Raw genomic sequence first — 20,176 nt, forward strand, 5'->3', positions numbered from 1 at the left:
TTGTAAAGTTGATACTGAAAGAAAATTTATTCCCATTATAGTTAATTATAGCTATGAAAACAGAATGTTTCCTTTTTCCCCCGGATAAACTTGTTGTCATAGAATTAAAGCGAGCGATTTTTCACTGGCTGCTTTGAGGTCCCACTTTTCCAATGAAAATCTCACGAAGAAGAAGAAGAAGTAAAAGATAGCATGACAAGAAAATTAAGGCACGAGTGTTAAGTCACAAAGTTTTGCAATAGTTATCTCCCATAGCGTACTGCATGAAAGTGATGGACTATTTTTGAGATTAGCGCAAAAGTGTAACATGTTGGCATTTTTACTTGCAACTGCATACATCACAGTCAGGTCCACGTAACCATTTGACTGTTCTGGCGCCAAATGCGGAAAGGTTACGCGAGTATAATCGAATGTCTGGTACGTTACCTTAGCAGCTGGATAAATCACAATCTCTATCCCTCCTTAACTTTCATGATCAAGTTGTTCTTCTTAAGATGTAGAATTGGACATACTAGAGGTACACATTCTTACCATTTAATAGGAGACGATGCTCCATTTTGTATAGCTTGCGATGAATATTTATTTAAAAATGTGCGACTAAAAATGCACCGACCGAATGCCACAATTTCATATGCATATAATATCCGTACGGGGAGAAGCTTTAAAAAGCACCACTTAATTTTATATTAAGATTCCAAGTAATACAGCTTTATCTAATAAAAGGAATATGCTGCGTCCCAGACTACAAAGGTCAGCACAGAGGTCAATAAGGACAGAGCTTCCACAATTTGATGCAGTCCGCATAAAAATCCATACTACACGTTTGTTTTGTTTTCGCGCCAAAATTGGCCCAATACCCATGGACTGAAAATACAGGTCACAGTCCTTGCTACTTCCTATTTCAGGGTGTGGGGGTGTGGTGAGTAACAATTGACTGGTGCTAAAGAATGACGAAAATTTTAGGAGTATTTTCTTTTTATTGCCTCTACATGTACAATAGTCTTCATAAAACAATGGGGAACACAAAAATATTAAAGATTCAGCACAAAGGATTTCTTGTTCTTTACTAATCATAAAATTTACTGACTTGTTTTTTGGTGCACAACATTATTTATTTGATCCAGTTTGACTTTTGCTAGTAATTTAGAGGGCCGAGAACTTACTTTTTCAAACATACTTTCATGCCAATAATATAACTTATGGCAAGATTTCTACAGACCTCAGTCATATCTATGGCAGCTTGAAAAACTGAGATTCTGTTCACATAAGATATATCTACTAAAATTTTGTAAAATAAATTCAACAAAATTTTACGCTAAACAATATCGACCAACATATTGCCAACAATTCAACAGTGAAAAAGCACATTTTTGTGTACAAATGAACACCTGAAAATAGCACTTTCTTTGTAAACCAAGAAGAGAGTAACCCGTTTTTAAACTAACAACTACGCAATGGCCTCCCCTTATTAGTAATCTGCCAAGGGAGGTAATCACGGTGAGGAGTTTGTTAAACTTCTTGTCATCATTTGAAAACATAGTTTGGCAAGATTATTCGGTAAAAACTTGTAGGACAGGATTACTCTCTCCTAATTAAAAGCACCTATAATAAGCATACATTATTAGTAACTTGAAGGTGGTATATGCCAAATCTCGGTAAATGGTAAAAAATAATTTTTCCATTTGACTTTAATAAGTGTTGCATTAGTAATGTTTTTTTCTGAAAACTGTTTAATACTTTACTGACCATGCCGTAGAAGTCATAAATGCTGACAAAAATATAACACTCTGATCTCTATTCAACGATCAATCATAAATCTTTGAGTTTAAAAGCACAAATAAATGCAATAAGTCAAACTGCTTAATACAATAGTAATTACCCTTATGTATTATACTAAAATGACGTCCCCTCATAAAATGCCATTTTCATAATTATGAAACTCAATATTTTCACTGCAGGTATTTAAACTCAATATTTTCACTGCAGGAACTAAAAGCAAACAGTGAAATGTAAATTTAAATAGAGATTCAAAGTTATTTACATACAGTAACTATATACATGTATATATATTGAAAGAACTAAATAAAGCAGGAATGGAATTTAAGTGTGATAAAATACAATATCAACTTTGATATGAAATAAAGTGACATGTAAACATGTATATATTAAATTCTCAATTTATGCTAAAAATCCATTCCTATCTTATAAACAAGCATTTTTTTACACACACATGTATAAAAATTCCAATAAATTCATATTTTTTCATTTTGGTGTAAAATTTAATTCCAACAACTATTCTCAGTGAGTAGCCAGTAATCCTGCATAAAAATACAAAGAATCTTCACTTATGGCCATTTTTTGTACAAAAAAATAAATATAAAACACAGACACAGATAAAAATAATAAAATACTGTTTTTTTAAAGAGTTGATCTAACAATAATAAACAGGTGAAAGTAATTCTAGACCAATGTTACAGTACTGTACATGTATATACTGGAAAAAAGCGGAAATTCATAACAAAGCATTTTAAAAAAAAACAACAATTAAAAATGTCAAAATTCTTCACTATTTCTTAACTGACTTCATAATTTAAGTCTTTAACAAAGTGTTGATATTATCTTTAACATTTATTTGTTCAATGTCTCTAGTAAGCGTGCTTAGCTACAAATAACGATTGGTCGGCTGCTGCACTGGCAATATCCCCCTTGTACTGTCCGAGTGAAGCAAGACCGTTTGCCTGAAAAGATAGAAAATAATATTACATTATTAAACATATATAATTAGCCAACACCTCTACAAGGGGTTGGGTTGGTTTGTTTTGTTTAAACCATGGCAAAATAGTTAAGGAGTTTGCCTCTCAACCAAGAATCAAATGTTCAAGCCCTAAGAGGGATTGGGTTGGTTTGTTAGGCCGTGACATAATGGATCAGGAGTTTGCCTTTCAAAGTAGAATCAAATGTTCCAGCCATACTTAGGTCACATCAAGGCTTCCTCATATGATAGCCTTGAGGTTATATATCATATTATAAATTTTTTCCAAGTTCAGTTTCAAATCTCATGATTTTTATTCAATGTTCATTCTAAGCTTGTTTCTGAACAAAGTCAAATAATGGAGATCTGAGTTTGAGCTTAGAAAATTTCTTTATAAACTTTAACCCTTGATAGTTCCAGGAAGCCTTAAAGAAAATGATTAGTATAATTTACAATAATTTGATACACAAATGAGCTTAAATATAAACATGTTATACGTGATAGGTATAAATGTTATTTATATTTACAAAGAAAATGTAATTCTATAAAGTTCGCAACTATATGTTAAAGATTTGTTTATTTTGGAAAGAAAGGTTGTTTTTTAACACACACATCAATTACGACTTATACACAGACCTTCCTGCTTTACTGGAAGAGAAAAGATTTCACTAATGGTTCATGATAAAAGAAAGCAAGTAATCTTTTTGCTTACTTTTACGATCTGCAAATCCTAGTTCACCCTTTCAAATCAATATAAAATTCTTTAACTTAAGTACCTTTGCTCTCTTTAACAATTCTGCTTGTGCGGCTTTGACATTCTCATCTTTTCCTTGCCAAGCTTTCAAAACACTAGCCTGCAAAGCTCTACCATAAGAGAAGGTTAATGCCCATGGTTTGCGTCCGGAGTAAGCATTGATGGCGCTCAGATTGATGGATGCATCCTCTTCTGACTGACCTCCAGACAAGAATGTGATTCCTGAAAAATAACATAAATATTATAGCCATATACATAAAGCTTAGGCAAAAAAAACAACTTCAGGCCAAAAAAACGAGGCTTAGGCCAAAAAATAAATTTCAGGCCAAAAAATGATGCATAGGCAAATAAAATAAAATTCTGTTTCTGGTCATCCTACATACCCTCTTTTTAATTTTTTAATTCTCCCTATCAAACACTACTTAAATACCTTTTTGTGCCTTTTTCTTAATATACTTTTTACACTTTATACATAAACCAAAAACTGTTCTTATGCAAATGCCCTTCAAATGCCACTTTATCACCAAGATATTAAAAAGTTTAATTATGATACATCATATTGATTTAAAGTTATACTCTGAACAAAAATTTAGTATGAAACCAGAAATCTGTCCATAGAACCACTCATTCCACTGTTTTGTCTTAACAAAGGTTTAAAATGGCTATTCAGTGCTTAATCAAGGGCCTGAAACTCTGCCGATCTCTAAAACAATTGCATCAAAATAATAATATGTAAATATCTTGGATGCCAGTCATAAACATGTGACTAGATTTTCTCGCATAAAGTTACTAATTGAGGTACAAGTGATCTGAACAGTGATTAAACTGGATAGAGAAGTATGAACAAACCTGGAACTGCTGGTGGCACAGCGCGGCTCAATGCTGTAACTGTGGCTTTAGCAATTTCAGCTGCTGTTGCCTTGTTTGGGCAGCTCTGTCCTGGGGTCACCATGTTGGGTTTAAGAAGAGTTCCTTCCAGGAAAATATGATGATCAGCAAGAGCTTTGTATTGGAAAGCGAGCACCTAAAAATATTTTAAGAAACAAGTAAGCTAAACTTTGTGTCTTGCCATACAATAGTCTATTTATAAGCTATGGCAGACAGTATAGAAAATGTTAACAAATGAAACATGAAAATTGTGCATCAGAATCTAAAGGGTGTGAAAATTGTTAAGATATATATTATTTTCTGATAAATTTTTTCGTGAAAGTTGATATTGTATTTATGTACATTTAATGTAATATTATGTCATTTTTCTGTACACTTTATAAATTTAATTCTGCAAACTCTATGAAATATCATGTAACATATACTGTAAAGTTAAAGGCCCATCATGCCTCATAATTTTTTTTATTTTTATTACTTAAAATCTTTTAAATTTTGATGTACTTTTATAGTGTTCAAAAAGCTGATCTTTGGCAAATTACCAGACCCATCTCTTTCATCTGTTGCTTTTGAGCAACAAGTGCAGTGATATTGAATAAGCATTTTGTATGGATGTCAAAATACTACTCTGTTTATAATTTGCTACTTTTTTACAAATTCTTTCACATTTATCACTGCTTTTTCAGGTAAGAAGAATCTTATGTTTCTGTTAAACCATCATTTACAAATAATAAGATTAGTGTTTGGCCTTTCTAACTATAGGCCAAACTATAATATTATTTGTTTCTGAGGCATAATGTGCCTTTAATGAAATAAATTCTATGTAAAACCATTACAATCATTCTTCATGGAATATCAGTCCTAACTAGATGATGATAAAGGGGGACAAATCTGTAGAAACTTTATTCTAATTTTAGCTTCTAATGCTATTTTCTGTATATATTTCGTGAACATATTTACCTGCTCAGTGACTTTTCTTGCAGTTCTCAGGTCATGTGTTCCATCAGGTAATACCTCAGGTTCAACAATTGGTACTAAACCATTCTGAAAAGTATAAATAACATTCATTTAAACTACATAAGATCCCATTCCATCTTGAAATTTTTAAAGTAGTCTTTCATTTAAGTCAAATTTGAACAATTCGGGTCATATTATGTATATGTTGCATATTTACAGGTTTATATGATGGAGAAAAACTTTATAAACCACTCACTTAGTGCATTACTTCAAGTACATGTGGTCACAGTGATTATTCTTAGGGGCCTACATAAAAGGCCTCTTCCCAATTAAAATGTTCTTGAAAGTTGCAGTTTTCCCAAACAGCTGAACTTACACCAGGTTTTTTACTTTCAAAATAAGCAGTATTAGTACTTGGTCCCCCCACCCCCTCCCCCCAGGAAAAAAATCCCACTCATTTTTCATTTTATTCTTTCATTTAAACAATATACATGTTATCATTTCTTAGAAATAAACTCTCAAGATACTTTTAATAATTATTCATATTTTTGTTTCTTTTGTCTGTAAGCCTGTTCCTTTTATCTAAAATATTTTGTAAAGCATGTCACATGAAATAATAAGGACTGTGCTGATTTATTCATTTTCCAAGAAATATTATCTAGATTTTTTTTATCATTATTATAAAATGAAACCTTTTAGATTCCACTTTTTAACAAATTTTGATATGGCATCACAAAATGCTATATGCAAAAATACACTTCCTCATAACATACAATAGTGTTGTATAAATAATGTACTTTTGAGTTCATCACATTAGACAAATGTATGTTGAACCCTTGACTTATATATTCGTCAGTATACATTTGATCTACCTGTGTGAATTATATATTCTCTCCCAGGGCTTATCTCACATATCAATCTCTACCATTGTACCCTATATACTAGCAAATTTTCCTGCAGCATCTTACACTACCTATATATAAATGTATAACTCCCAATGTCATTATACAAATGTATGTGCCTACGAAGGTCAAATGAATTCAGGCAGACAACAGACAAAAAAATCAATCATTAATAAGACTTTCTTCTAAGTTTCTGATAGAAAAAAATTACCCCCAGACTTCCTATTGAATAAATATGCAGAAGTTGGCACTCTGCCTATTCCCTACTTACTACCTGAACCTGTGCTATCAACATATCTTGATTACCTTGCAGGAAAAAAATGTGGTGTTCCTCGTGGAGTTTTGGCACATATATTATATGTGATATATGCAGTACAACATATGTATGTGAACTTGCAATGTAGGCTTAAGATCAGAATGTTAAGTAATATAATAAATATAATAAGTGTTGCACTGGTTTTAACATTTTCATACATAATTTGGCACAGTTTACTATGACCTTTACTTTAATTTGTAAAATAAATTTCATTATCAGAACGTTTTATTTTGTTGTTGTTTTTTTTTAATATAAATTGGCCAATTTGCGTAGAATGACTTAAAAATAGCACATTTTCATGAATGATTTTCTTGTTGCTCTATAAAATAACTTAACATCTTTTAGACATTAAATCTCAATAAATATTGGAAAAAAAATCTTTTAATATGATGACAATTTTTCTTTCTTTTCTAAAACAGATTTTGTATGCTTATGTAATCCCTATGCCAATACATACTTGAATTTCCCTGTTTAATATTCAGAAGTGTCCATTGTTATTTTCTGAGGGTTTTAATCAATAAATCTAAAATGGATCTGCCTACAGTATAGAGGCCAATTATCAGTTATGTCAAATTTATGTTTATAGCATTGGTAACTCATTCAACACCATCAGCATTAAGTAAAAAGTTATAATAACAATTTTTAAACAAAATTTTGTTGCTCCATTTTTACAACTCATCTATTAAATACTAAAACATACCTTACCAATATTTTATGATCTTACGGTTATATTAATCATAAATGAGATAAAGATCAGGTACAATTCTAAGTCTTAATAATGAAAGATGTGGATAAAATATTGTAAGTTTTATTAAAATGGTGTCTTTTAAATCAATACTATAAACAATGTTTCAGCTGACATGTGGTTTATCCCACTGAGTTAAAATCACTGCCTATATAGTTAACCTAAGCTTTGGGTTCATATTCTGCCAGGGACACACTTATATGTTATTTGTTGTGTTTTTTTCTTCATAGGAATCTGAATGAGGAAGGTTTCCTAATAGTTTTAACCCCCATTGTACCTGACTTTTTACCTGACATTACTTTACTAGTTCTACTATCATGCCTGAAATAGTGCATTGAGAAGTGTCTGCAATCTTAATCAATAAACAGATTGGAAAGTTGCCATATGACCTTAACTGTGTCAGTGTGTGACTCAAAACTAAAACTCCAAAAAAAATATAAACATCTCAACTGTAATAAGGTATAAAGGAAAAAAAGGTTGGAATGCTCAGATTTTTGTACAGGTATATAAATCATTGACAAACTGTGTGACAGGTTACAAATCATTATGCTAAAAACCATGTATATTATACCAGATACTTTTTGTAATTATTGTACAATATACATATAACTGAAGGACATGTTGATTGTTCTTTTAAAAAAATTATACTTATCACATCATAATGCATTTCATTTTCAAGCTTATGTGTATTTTTATTGATCTCAATAATTTCCTCTTCAACAGTTTTACCTCCCAGTCTAACTTATTGATGGGATAGACTTTTTAATTCATAAAGAAATCCTTCCTTGATATCAGGGTCAATGTGGCAATACCATGTGATATTAAAGACATTTTGCCTGATGCAGGCATGCTCTTTAAAAACCTTTTTAGGTGCTTTCTCAATTTCGATAAGCTTGTACAGTTACTGGTACTCTGCATATTATCTTGTCAAAATCAGTGGGGTAACAGCAAAGATATTGATAAAAAACATAACTGAATTGTCAAAAGTTATGTGTGTCCCATACCCTAAATATCACAAGGTATCAACACAATGACAGTAATTGCTTTGTTCAGGTTTTAAGTCTTAAATAATACTTCTAAGATAAAACAATTTTTAAATCAAGGAATCTCAAATTTGATCCTCAGCTTTACAACCAAAATTTACCAATAGTCAATGATAAAAAACCAAGGAGACATGCAATTTTGCTTTACACCATTAAATGACCATTTGTTTCTTCATAAATGAAGACATTTCTCTATATGTTTTAGATGCATAAATGCTCAACACATAAATTCCTAACAATCTAATACAGTGAGGCTCTCCTATGGGTTTCTGATGGCCACTATAAATACATGTATATACCACATAAAAAATTAAAATGGTGGTATTTTGGTACAACATAACATATCGGGACTAACCTGTTGACAGATCATAGCATATCTAGCAAGGACATTGGCATTTTCCAACATGGCCTGGTATGTGGGGTTGTACTGTCCAATCTTCAATACACATCTCCATTTAGCAAACTGTGCACCGTCTTTCTTGTACTGGGCACATCTTTCAGACAAACCGTCCAAACCTGTTGTAATATGACCAGTTTAAACCGCTTACTAACATTCTTATCACTGATAAATATATTATAAATATATTCATATATATCTAACTCATTTTAAAAGATTAATTGTTTAAAGTTATTGCTATTTCATGTACCTTGCAAGAAATGTAACAAAGTACATTTATATGTTTAATCTTCCAAGAATTTGACTGAATAGAATATATCTGAATGTTTAAAAGTTTCATAATAATCAATCAATCAATCAATCAATCAATCAATCAATCAATCAATCAATCAGAAAGTCACATGTGAGTTATTAATAACATACATCATGGATTAAACATATACATATTCAACAATTATGGATCTAACCATAGATGCAGTTTATTTCATCTTAAAATAAGGTACACATGTATACTAGGTGTCAAATGTTAAGTGGCTTATGATACAGCAGAAAGTGTGATTGATATGGTTTCTGTAGTATCTAAATAATTCAATACCTTGTGTTGTGCATTCATCATCTGTGCCAAGAAGGGGGACAACTCCCTTGTCAACCTTGATGCCTGGAATGATTCCTCTTTCTTGGAGAAGCTTAACAAATGGTTTACCTAAAATTTGATAAGAGGAAACAATTGAAATACAGAATCAGTCCATCAAACAACTTTGTAACATATCTCACTTATGAGTACTTTGGGGCAAAACAGTAAAAGCAAAGGGCATGATGGCACTTAACTACATTGTATATACATATATAAAAGAAAACGCATCAACCACTTTCAAGTACACATGAAAAATGGGGCAATGAAGAAAACAAAGAACTGATGGTAGTTTGTAACTTGACAATAAATCATTTAATCAATGAAGACCATTATCATAAAGGTAACCGTATGATTCATTTCCCATGTTATACATCATCATATATATGCTTTATATACTTTAAGCTATATTTTAACTAATCTTAAATGACGAATGAAGAAGTCCACTCATTTCATAACTACTTTGACAAGGCTTTTAGGGACAGTAAAATCAACAGTCCATATTGCCCAAGTAGTCCCACAGCCTGTAAAGGCAAGATTCAAGTATGAACTGTATTGATTTGATATGGAAAAGTTAAGAAATGCTACAGATTAAAACGGAGAAGTAATAACAAATCAGATAATCGATCCTGGATCATTTTACATCACAACAACACTGTTAAGGTCTTAAAGCAACCTTCCAGCTTTTATTTAAGACTTAAGACAGTGATAAGCCCTTCTGAGCATAAAACATGTTCAAGCAAACACCGGAAAAAAAACCAGTGACATTCCTTATTCAAGTTGAATAAATTTTGATTCTTCATTTGATATAATTCAACATCCGTTTTCTTCCAAAGGTATAATTGTTAAAATGATCAATATCAAATATCAATTTACCGTCTTTGGTTTTCTGGTAGAATGTTTCATGGAACATGATGACACCACTGATGTTTTCGGCAACAACGGCATCACTGGTAAACAACACTTCACGGTATCGTCTCCTGTTCTCCTCTGTGTTCTCCACATTGATTGGACCAAGACGTTTTCCCATGGAACCTGTTATCAACAAATACAGTACGAGTTAGTTGCAATTTGTTTGTGTTTTGTACATGTTATAAGCGAAATGATAGATATTTACATGTTATATTTTCTTTCATTATGTACAATATACATTGTAAGATCATATATTTTCAAATCAATATCAGAAAGGTTATCGTCAGATACCCACGGCCAGACCATTCATTTTATCAGATGTTGATTACATGTTATGTGTACATGTTAATCAACTGTGGGTATCTGGCGATGCAGAAAGGGAAGCAAAATAATAATACACAATTCTATGTTGTTGTCATGTTATTAAGCATTAAAGTGTTACACAAAGCTTTCCTCTGAATTGATTTCCTCATAACTTTTTTATGATTAAAATCAGATCACCATTTTCGCTGTGATACATTACCCTTCGTAGTCAAAAGTATTGTAGTGGCACATCAGTTAGGATATGGTTTTAATGAGATTGTATATTGGTTGAGCAATTGAACAGATACAAACACACATTTCCACTGTAGGCAGTGATGCTAAATCAAATTGAAATGCATTGTAAAATCATTAAATATATGGCGTTATTTTGTTTTAAAAATCTTAGAAAAGTATATAAAACAGTATTTGGTTTGACTGATATTTACCTCACTTTTAACACATTAAATTAATATTTGGTTGTATCTTGGCCGATGATCAACCTAACTGGCTTTCCTGGATAACTAACCAGTAATTACCAATGTCTCCATAAGTGAACAGTAATTACCAATTTCTCTGTTAGTGACCGGGAAACAGTCTAAAACAACTTTCTTTTCCTTACACTACTCACTTGAAAACAAAAAATTGAACAAATTAATAACACAAATATATTATTATACAATACCTGTTGACTCATCAGCAGCTAGAATTCCCTTGCCAGGGGCTACAATTGCATTGGCTATCTGGCGAAGTTCATCCTCCTGCTCTGGTGTCAAGTACTGAGGGAATTTGGCAGACATTTTAAAATTTGTCTTTAATGCTTGGCCTGTAATACAATCAAATCATATAGGTTCTGACAGACCAATCTTTTTTGTTAATAAATTCCATTTTTAAATTTAACATATGCTGAAGAAAAAAAAAAAAAAAAATATCAAAGGTAATCACAGTGCTTACATTTGCATTATATGTCTGGCTCTATGTCAGCCCATACTTGATAGCTACAATTATGCAGCAAAAATTGCTAGTGGTTATTTTAAAAATAACAAGATATAATACAGTAGAAACGCTCTGACTGCACCACAGTTAAGACCATCTTACAACTAAGACATACATTCTAAGAAACTCTATTCTACTAATTCTTTATTTCAATGGACACATGGATGATGGATAATAGTTAAAACCATTTTTTTCTTATATCTTAACGAGATCCTGAAATTTATGCAAAGTGAACTTAAGAAGGAATACTTTGCTCTTCCTGAATACTAGTAAGTTATCAAGCAAGAGATTTACATGAAAAAATTGTTTCACAATATCCCTGCTTTTGTAGCAGGTTTTTTCTTTCACAAATTGGGAGAAGGAAACTTTTGCCCAAAGGGGAGAAAGAAATGATGTAAATTAAATTTGAGGAGAAAACGCCATAATTTTAAAGCATTATCGTTCAGGGAAAAAACCTGGGCTCTAGCAAAAATGGATGCTTTGAGCGGCAAAGTTGCCTTTAGATACTAAACTTGCCTGAGTTTGAACATCAAAGTGACATTGAATTTGACCAGCTTTTCCACTCACAAATTTTTATGTAACACACAGTCAGTGTTCAAAATTAACACTAGTCCTATAGCCCCTGACTACTAAATTTCTCCTCGGGCTACCAACTTTTCAAAGTAACAAGCCCAACCAGACTACTGTATTTTCAGAGGCAATATAAACAACTGTTTTGAACAATTGAATTGTACTAGTGCAATGTCTTTTGGGCTATTGAATATTCCAATCTGGTAGTCCGACCAGCCTAGTGGTTTCAAATCCTTATTTCTTACACTGCACAGTGCTTGTCAATAAATTTAATCCTCGCCTGCACATACATGTACATGTAACTTATACTTAATTAGTGATACACATTAACAGCTGAATATTAATTCACTGCAATTAACTTTAATCTGAATCAGTACTTGATATTAAGTAAAATATTTAATGCAATGTTGCATCTATATATAGACCCTGTATTACATGCATATAAATTTATACACAAAAACAGCAAGAGATAGAATAATGTGTGCATGCAGTTAAAAGTCAGCACTGTCTGTCACAGATCTTCACTAAATGGCAGGTGTGCAAGTACAGATTATCAAGGGCTGCCGTAGAATTATCAAAAAGAGCAGTGAATGAGAGAAAAACAAAGAGCGAAAAAACAGATTGTCAATCTGAATTGTCCAAATGGCTTTTAAAAGAAGCTTACCAGTAGATATGCATCGCGTCATTGACAAGCTCAGGTCTGAACTACTACACAAACTTCATCATTATGAAATTTAACTAAACCCTAAAGCTTCCAGAGATTTAGAGCCTAGGCCACTCTCTTTAAAAATTAGGAAGTGGCTAGCCGTACATGACATGTACGGGCCCGTACGGCTAACCAAAAGTTCTAGCTGTACTTGAGTCACGTATGACTAGCCAGGACTCGCTCTATTGTCTAGCCGTACGGCACTTTTCAAAAATATATGGAAGACGAACATGCATATGTTATTTTGTGCCTCATATTTATGATTTGTTGTTTTATTTGTATGAAAAATGATATTTTTATAAGTAAGCACATAGATCGAATAAATAATTGGCCTATATAATGATCGGAGTGGAATAAATAAAAAGAACATTGAAAAAAAAAAACGGTGAAAAGCAAAAATAATTGTATAATAATCAATTTTCAAATACAGTAGATAAATATCAAACATAAAAGCAATTAGCATTACTTAAAGCCTACCCAGGGACTGACAATAGAATTTTAAAATGCGTTTCACGGAACATGTAAACTTTCCTTATATCAATCACGGATTTATATTGTAATATAAATCCGTGTATTAACAAACTTCTAGATACCATCGGTAATTGACGCAATTATCCTAGCCTAAGTTCCTAACAACAATAATTTTCGGGGTTTTTTTTTGTTTCATTTTAAACAGGGTCTTTCAAATAGAATGGTCTGGAGACAGACCAATTTTACGAAAAATGCTGTCTCGGTTGAGTCACGTGATTGGGTTATCTACCGACCGTGATATGGCATAGCACATCACCATTCAATAAACAAATTACAAGATAATGTTTTGTTAAATCAATAAAAAAATACTAAAAACTAACTCTGACTACATTATATTATCAGTTTTTACTTTAAAAGTAACAATTTTATAGATTTGCAATGAAATTAGAAATTTTACGTTCCCGGTGTCAAGGTAAAAATCTACTGCTCATATTTGAAGACAGGTCCGAGTTTCATGAGCTTTTTTACATTCATGCATTGTTTCAATGACAAAATAGAAATTGATTTTAACAGAGAAAAGATGTTATTAAATCGGATCATGTAAAAATATTATAATATTTCACAATGTAATTTGGAAATATTTTGATGTTTAGTTTGGTGCATTTTCAAAATGGCGCCGATTATCGGCAAATATTCTGAACAAACAATCTATGTTTTTTAACAAAAATGGCTTTAAAAAACATCATTTCCTGAAATATTTATCCTTTTTTCAAAAGTTTAAAGATTTTTTAAATAACGTCATGTCGTTAAAATTTTCATTTTTGCTCTTGTATTTAATATTCGCCCTTTTCTTGAACACTTACATAATTTGTTTATAGCAAACTATACCGATTTATACGAGACATGTATTATTGTAGCGAGAAGGGTTTACATAGCGTGTTTCCAGACCATTCTATTTGAAAGACCCTGTTTTAAAGGTGTCGAAAATTAAACTTTTTTTTGTTTCATTTCAAAGGTGTCGAAAATTAAACTTAATAAAACAAAAAAGATCATCATCAAAGTTTTGTAAACTATTTCAATTGATACTATTTAACTCTGACAAAATGCTATTAGATCGATATTCATACTTTTTTTGCTGTAGCCAACAAGGCGATTAACCTCTAAACAGTTAAGATACGTAGACAATTGCTGTTTCTTGGTTAAAATCCTCGCTAAAAGTAATAAAATAACATGTGCTTTCTCGACTTCAATATAATTTTGAAAAGTGCTGTACGGCTAGCCAATACGGTGTGTCCTAAAAATTAAAATGTAGAAATCTAGCTAATTCATGAAAAAATGGTAGCAATTTATCTGTAAATAAAGATATTTATAATTTAAAAGATAAATAATAAGATCTCAAATATTATAAAGTCTGCAGTGGCATATTCTGTTAATATAAAATATTACGTGTGATCAGATCAGATCATCCTATCAATTCAAGGTCAGATTCTGCAAAGAAACACCCGGCATCAGCAACATCAATTTCTTGATAGAGCTCTAATAATTCATTTCCGAATTAAAAAAGTATTTCAAACATAAAATCAAATTAAATCTAATATGCTTATATCACAAAAAGTTTAATTTTACTTACCAACCGAGAAAGCACGCTTAATGGTGAAGAAATCACTTCCAAGATCAGACTGTCAAAAATCACTAAGGTCAAGGACGCTGTCAATGCCAAGGTTGGTTACTCCTGTCGGCTTCCTGTTTGCAAACAGGGGAAGTAACTTTTGAAAAAAAGGGTAAACAATGGACCACAAACAATAACAAAAATTTCGGCATGGAATTGAAATTATAGAAGTATATAGCTTACATCAGACAGGGTAATTATCAAAATAAACCGCATTTCTTTGATTACAACATTTCTATAATTTTCATTTCAGTAATAAGGCGTATCTAAGACGATTCAGATGATTCTAATCCGATAACGTAACGTTTCGACCTCAGTATGTTTCGACCCATATTAAACGATGTGACTAAAGAAACACATTTTAGTGTTAATCAAGCAATTATTTGTCAATTATAATTAAGTAATACATGTGATATCATATTTGTGTTTATCTAGTTTTCTACTTTGTCTGAAAATAAATCCAAATAAAGTATTATTAACTCTTATTTGGTAGAATCTATGCCTAAAATACGAAAGTGACTTTTTTGATGAAAGTGAGCGAAAGTGAGCAAAGTCTTCTTCTTCTTCCAATACTGTACATAACCCACTCTTGGCCATTGACATACAGGGTGTATGTACAAAGTGTTATGCTGCGAATAAGTACAGATTTAAAAGAAGAACATGTTAAAAATAAAATCAACCCCGGCATATAAGGGCCCCATGACTAGTCTTCCCTTGAAGGCCTCAAGGTTGACTGCTCAAATTCCTGTAGATCAGGCTGTCGTCAGCAAATAGGCGGCTGATGGAAGTCACGCACCTTGGTAGGTCGTTGATGTAAAGGAGGAACTGTAAAGGACCTAGTACTGTCCCCTGGGGTACCCCGGATGTAACAGGGGAGGATGCAGATGAATGGCCTTCAACGACAACTTGTTGGCTGCGGTCAGACAGGAAGCTCTCAGTCCAGCTTCTGACTGTCCCTCTGATGCCGCAATGATCCACCTTGGAAAGGAGTCGTTAGTGAGGCACAACAACGAACGCCTTACTGAAGTCTAGTAGTATGGCGTCTACTTGTTCCCCTTGAGTGAACGAGTGAGAAGAAGCCGACTTTCAGTTGAGCATTGTTTTCTTAATCCATGTTGTTGATCTGAAAGGATGTTGTGGTGGTCAAGGTGTTTCATAATTTGGCCCTTAGGATGTGTTCTTGGAGTTTGCTGCATACTGATGTGAGGGAAATGGGTTGGCGGGGTTGCTACTGTCACCTTTTTTGAAGATAGGTGATACATTTGCCTTCTTCCAGACTGAAGGTACTGTTCCTTGTTGCAAAGAGGCGTTGAACAAGAGGGTGAGAGCCAGAGTAATGTCTTCGGCATAGTCCTTCAGGAATTGTGCTGGTATATTGTCAGGACCAGAGGCCTTATGGGGGTTGAGGCTGAGGAGAAGTTTCTTGACAACCTCAGCTCCTACTGTGAAGTGTGGCATGTCTGGGTATCTTTATCCCTCCATGGCTGGCACGTCTGTTGTATCATCTGTAGTGAACACCCCAGTGAACTGTTTGTTCAATATTGTTAATTTGTAGCCTTCTTACTTGGATCGCTGTGAGTCATACCATCACATTTTTAGTGGAGAGATTCCCGTGCTGTCAGACCGCTTCCCTTTAATGAAAGTGTAGAGCTTCTTAGGGTTTTCTGTAACCATGTCTCTAACATAAGCTTGGTTTGCCTTACGACATTCATAGTGTTTTGAAGGTCTTTGTACCGCTTGATGTCGTCTGCTGTCCCTGGGCACTGGGCTTTCTAGAATGCTCTCTTCTTTTTTCTAGAAAGGCGCTTGATCTTTGCTGTGGTTGGTTTTGACTAGTTGTTGACATCTTGGATGATAACATGAATTATAGGCTATAATTCATGTTATCATCCAAGATGTCAACAACTAGTCATAACCAACCACAGCAAAGATCAAGCGCTATTAGCGCTTTGATAGATTTTTACAATAAAACTGCAGTTTGTAGACGTATATTATTAGAAATTACTTATATTTATTTTCAAAAATAATCATTATGATGATTTAATCACCATTTATTTGCATAATTTCTATACATAGTAACAGAGATCTTCCTTTCGCTCACATTGAAAAATAAGATATTGACTTATAAAGAACTGTTTAATTTGAATTTATATTAATATAACAGTTTGTAGACGCATTGTTTCAGAAATTAATAAAATATATTAAAAAAAAAATCATTATGATGATTTAATATCCATGCATTTTCATTACTTCTATATACCAGTTCAGAGATCTTACTTTCGCTCACTTTAGTATTTTCAATGTGAGAGAGAGGAAGCGGAAGTGATTATAAAATTTAGAAATATAAAATATGGCGTTTAAAATGAATTTTATATTAATTTTGCAGTTTGTAGACGTATATTTTCAAACTAGTTTTTTTATCAATATGATTTTATCTTCATTTATTTGCATAATATCTATACACAACAGAATACAAGCAGCTGTCCTGTTAGGAAAAAAACGGCCTTATCCAGAAATTTTGGGGAAGGCCCCCTAGTATAGAAAAATTATTCAACATTTTGGGACATATTAAAAAGTTGAAAACCTGACTTTAATATGTGTTTTATGAAGTTTTTTAACATGTGTTTGATCATGATTCATATATAACTTGCCCGTTGTTTTTAGAAACACGTGAAAACAGTTTAATTTTTCTCAAAAGTTTAAACAATTTGATATTTTGGCAGTGGTTTGGATTTTTTCTTTTAAGTTGGAAAAAAGGGGCTATTTTTGATTGGGACTGGGGCCTCATTTCGGCCCTGCCTAGGTGATAGGGTGGAAAGGCCCTGAAATACAAAAAGCGTTATAAATATGCCTCATCTTGAGTCATGGTCCTCCTTGTCCCAAAATTCAGTTTGCCCAGTCCCAAACTATTGTCTGCCTCGATAGATTAACACTGGTCCCACAGTGTGCATTATCCCAAATTTCTGAGGTACGGTACCTAAATACTAAGAAAATTAAATCAAGTAAAAAGTAAGGACGTGGATATCTGTTCAAAGAATTTTCTTGATATTTATTTTTTTAAACTCTACAGCTATAGACTACATTGAAGTTTTGGTATTATTATTCAACCCTGTTATTTCTGGAAGAGCTACATCTCTTTCTAAAACTTGTTTAAGTTCATAGATGATGTAATGGCATCTAATGTTAAAGCCTATATAACTATAAGCCAAGACTCATGAACATTAGAAAGAGTTTGTTTGTTTGTTGAAATTGTTTGTTTCATTTTACGCCTTTTTCCAACAGTATTTCAGTCATATAGGCGGGTAGTTTCCTAACCATCGTTCCTGGAGAGTTACACCAGTACTAGACTACCTTCCTCCGCGTTAAACTACCAAAGCATCTCCCGGGGATCAAACCCACGCCAGAGAAAGTAACTGGTAACTGGATTAGAGGTCATCGACTCTAACCCCTCGACCACGGAGACTAGCATTTTAACAGGGCACTGTGTACCATCATAACATATCATAAAATACACATATCCCAATTTATGGAAATAAATTCTCTATTTTTAACTTTTTCAGGAAATTCTTTCAAGATGTCTTCCAGGGTGTCACACACTATGAATGTTCAGTTGACCAGCAAGAATGTGTTAACATTAGATGAACTGGAATTATATGAATTATGTCAACTGGCAGGTGTCTTGATGGAACCAGCAACTTTCAAGTAAAGTTTTATATTCATTTATACAATGTGTAATATTAAATATAAAGATATTATTTGTTCATGTATTTTAGTCATTTATGCGTAATATTGAATAATACAACTGGGTATGTATTATGTTTTTTTGAAAGGTTGTTTTCATTGTTTGCTGACAACTGTTTATTATAATTAGGCAATATAAGCTGTCAGCTTAAACATTGATCTCTTGCTTATTTGTGAGAGAGCTTCAGTAGAACTGAAAGTTTACCAGTTATTCAGGGACAATTTAACAATAAACAACACTTGTCTATTATTAAAGAAAACTTAGGAATTTCTTACACTAGACCAGGGGGCGTCCGTGGCCGAGTGGTTAAGGTCGTTGACTTCAAACCACTTGCCCCTCACCGCTGTGGGTTCGAATCCCGACAATGACTTTGAATTCTTTCATGTGAGGAAGCTATCCAGCTAGCTTACAGAACGTCGGTGGTTCTACTAAGGTGCCTGTTCGTGCCTGAAATAATGCACCGAAGGGCACCTGAGGTCTTCCTCCACCAGTAAAGCTGGAACGTCGCAATATGACCTATACTGTGTCAATGTAACGTAAAACCCAAAATAGATAAACAATAAACACTAGACCAGAATTCATGGACACATAACAATTTCAGTCTAAAGTTAGAAAGTATTGATATTGCATTTATAGTGTTTGTTACTTTAAAGGGATTTCATTGAGGTTTTATTAGACTTGACAGGGCCATTAATATTTTTTTACATATATTTATGTTCTATTTGATATATAGGTCCTGACCAATATCATTTGTCTGAAAGTTTAGTTAATTTGAAAGTAAGTTAAATAGTTTTAATATATACTTTTTTCCATGACTTTGAGAGTTGTACTATATTCTATAATTATTCTATGTTTCAGAATCATATTAGACCTTCTTAAGATGAATGTATCTCCGCAGGCAGTGTTACAGATGTTAAAAACAATGTGTGCAGGCAGCAAGAAACACCAGACAATAAGCAGGGGTCACGCTGGCCATGCTGAAACAGAAAACATGCCCCCGCCCAGACAACGCTCAGCCCCGAAGATTAGACATCCCTCAGGCAGTTCTTCAAGAAGAAATGAAGGAAAAAGATAGCATACACATTTCATATGAACAATTTTATATAATTTTATCTTGATATGACTTGAGTAATTGATACTATGGCACTGTAAGACAGTAAATTAGCATCAAATACTGGAACAAGACCAGACCTATTTGAATTTTTATCTTACACATAAATCATGTTGAAATTTTTAAGCTTGCTTGACATGTTTTGTATTTTCTGATTTAGACTTGATGTTTTAATTAATGAATATATGATTTTTAAAGACTATTTCTTATTTTTTTTTAAATGATACTATTGAATATTTCTTTTTATTAAAATGATTATTGAACATTTTATTAAAGACTTTTTTCAAGTTTTTTGTACATGTTTTTTTTTAAAGAAT

At 32.7% G+C, this 20,176-nt stretch overlaps 2 protein-coding genes across 2 annotated transcripts; one reads left to right on the forward strand and one right to left on the reverse strand.

Annotated features, from left to right (window-relative positions):
* Positions 1–2,365: 2,365 nt before the first annotated feature.
* Positions 2,366–15,122, reverse strand: LOC132720082 (fructose-bisphosphate aldolase-like). Its single transcript, XM_060704074.1, has 9 exons — positions 14,968–15,122; positions 11,280–11,420; positions 10,259–10,417; positions 9,347–9,454; positions 8,710–8,870; positions 5,352–5,435; positions 4,356–4,530; positions 3,529–3,728; positions 2,366–2,738 (listed from the first exon to the last, which is right to left on the reverse strand). Exons 2-9 carry the CDS (start codon positions 11,392–11,394, stop codon positions 2,646–2,648), a joined length of 1,095 nt encoding a protein of 364 aa, XP_060560057.1. The 5' UTR covers positions 11,395–11,420; positions 14,968–15,122; the 3' UTR covers positions 2,366–2,645.
* A 3,458-nt stretch (positions 15,123–18,580) lies between these two features.
* LOC132720083 (mitotic-spindle organizing protein 2-like) lies at positions 18,581–19,823 on the forward strand. Its single transcript, XM_060704075.1, has 2 exons — positions 18,581–18,708; positions 19,607–19,823. Exons 1-2 carry the CDS (start codon positions 18,581–18,583, stop codon positions 19,821–19,823), a joined length of 345 nt encoding a protein of 114 aa, XP_060560058.1.
* The last annotated feature ends 353 nt before the right edge of the window (positions 19,824–20,176 follow it).

This window comes from Ruditapes philippinarum, unplaced genomic scaffold (assembly GCF_026571515.1).
Source record: "Ruditapes philippinarum isolate M1 unplaced genomic scaffold, ASM2657151v2 ctg2684_1_1_1_1, whole genome shotgun sequence".
In the NCBI taxonomy this organism is placed as follows: domain Eukaryota; kingdom Metazoa; phylum Mollusca; class Bivalvia; order Venerida; family Veneridae; genus Ruditapes; species Ruditapes philippinarum.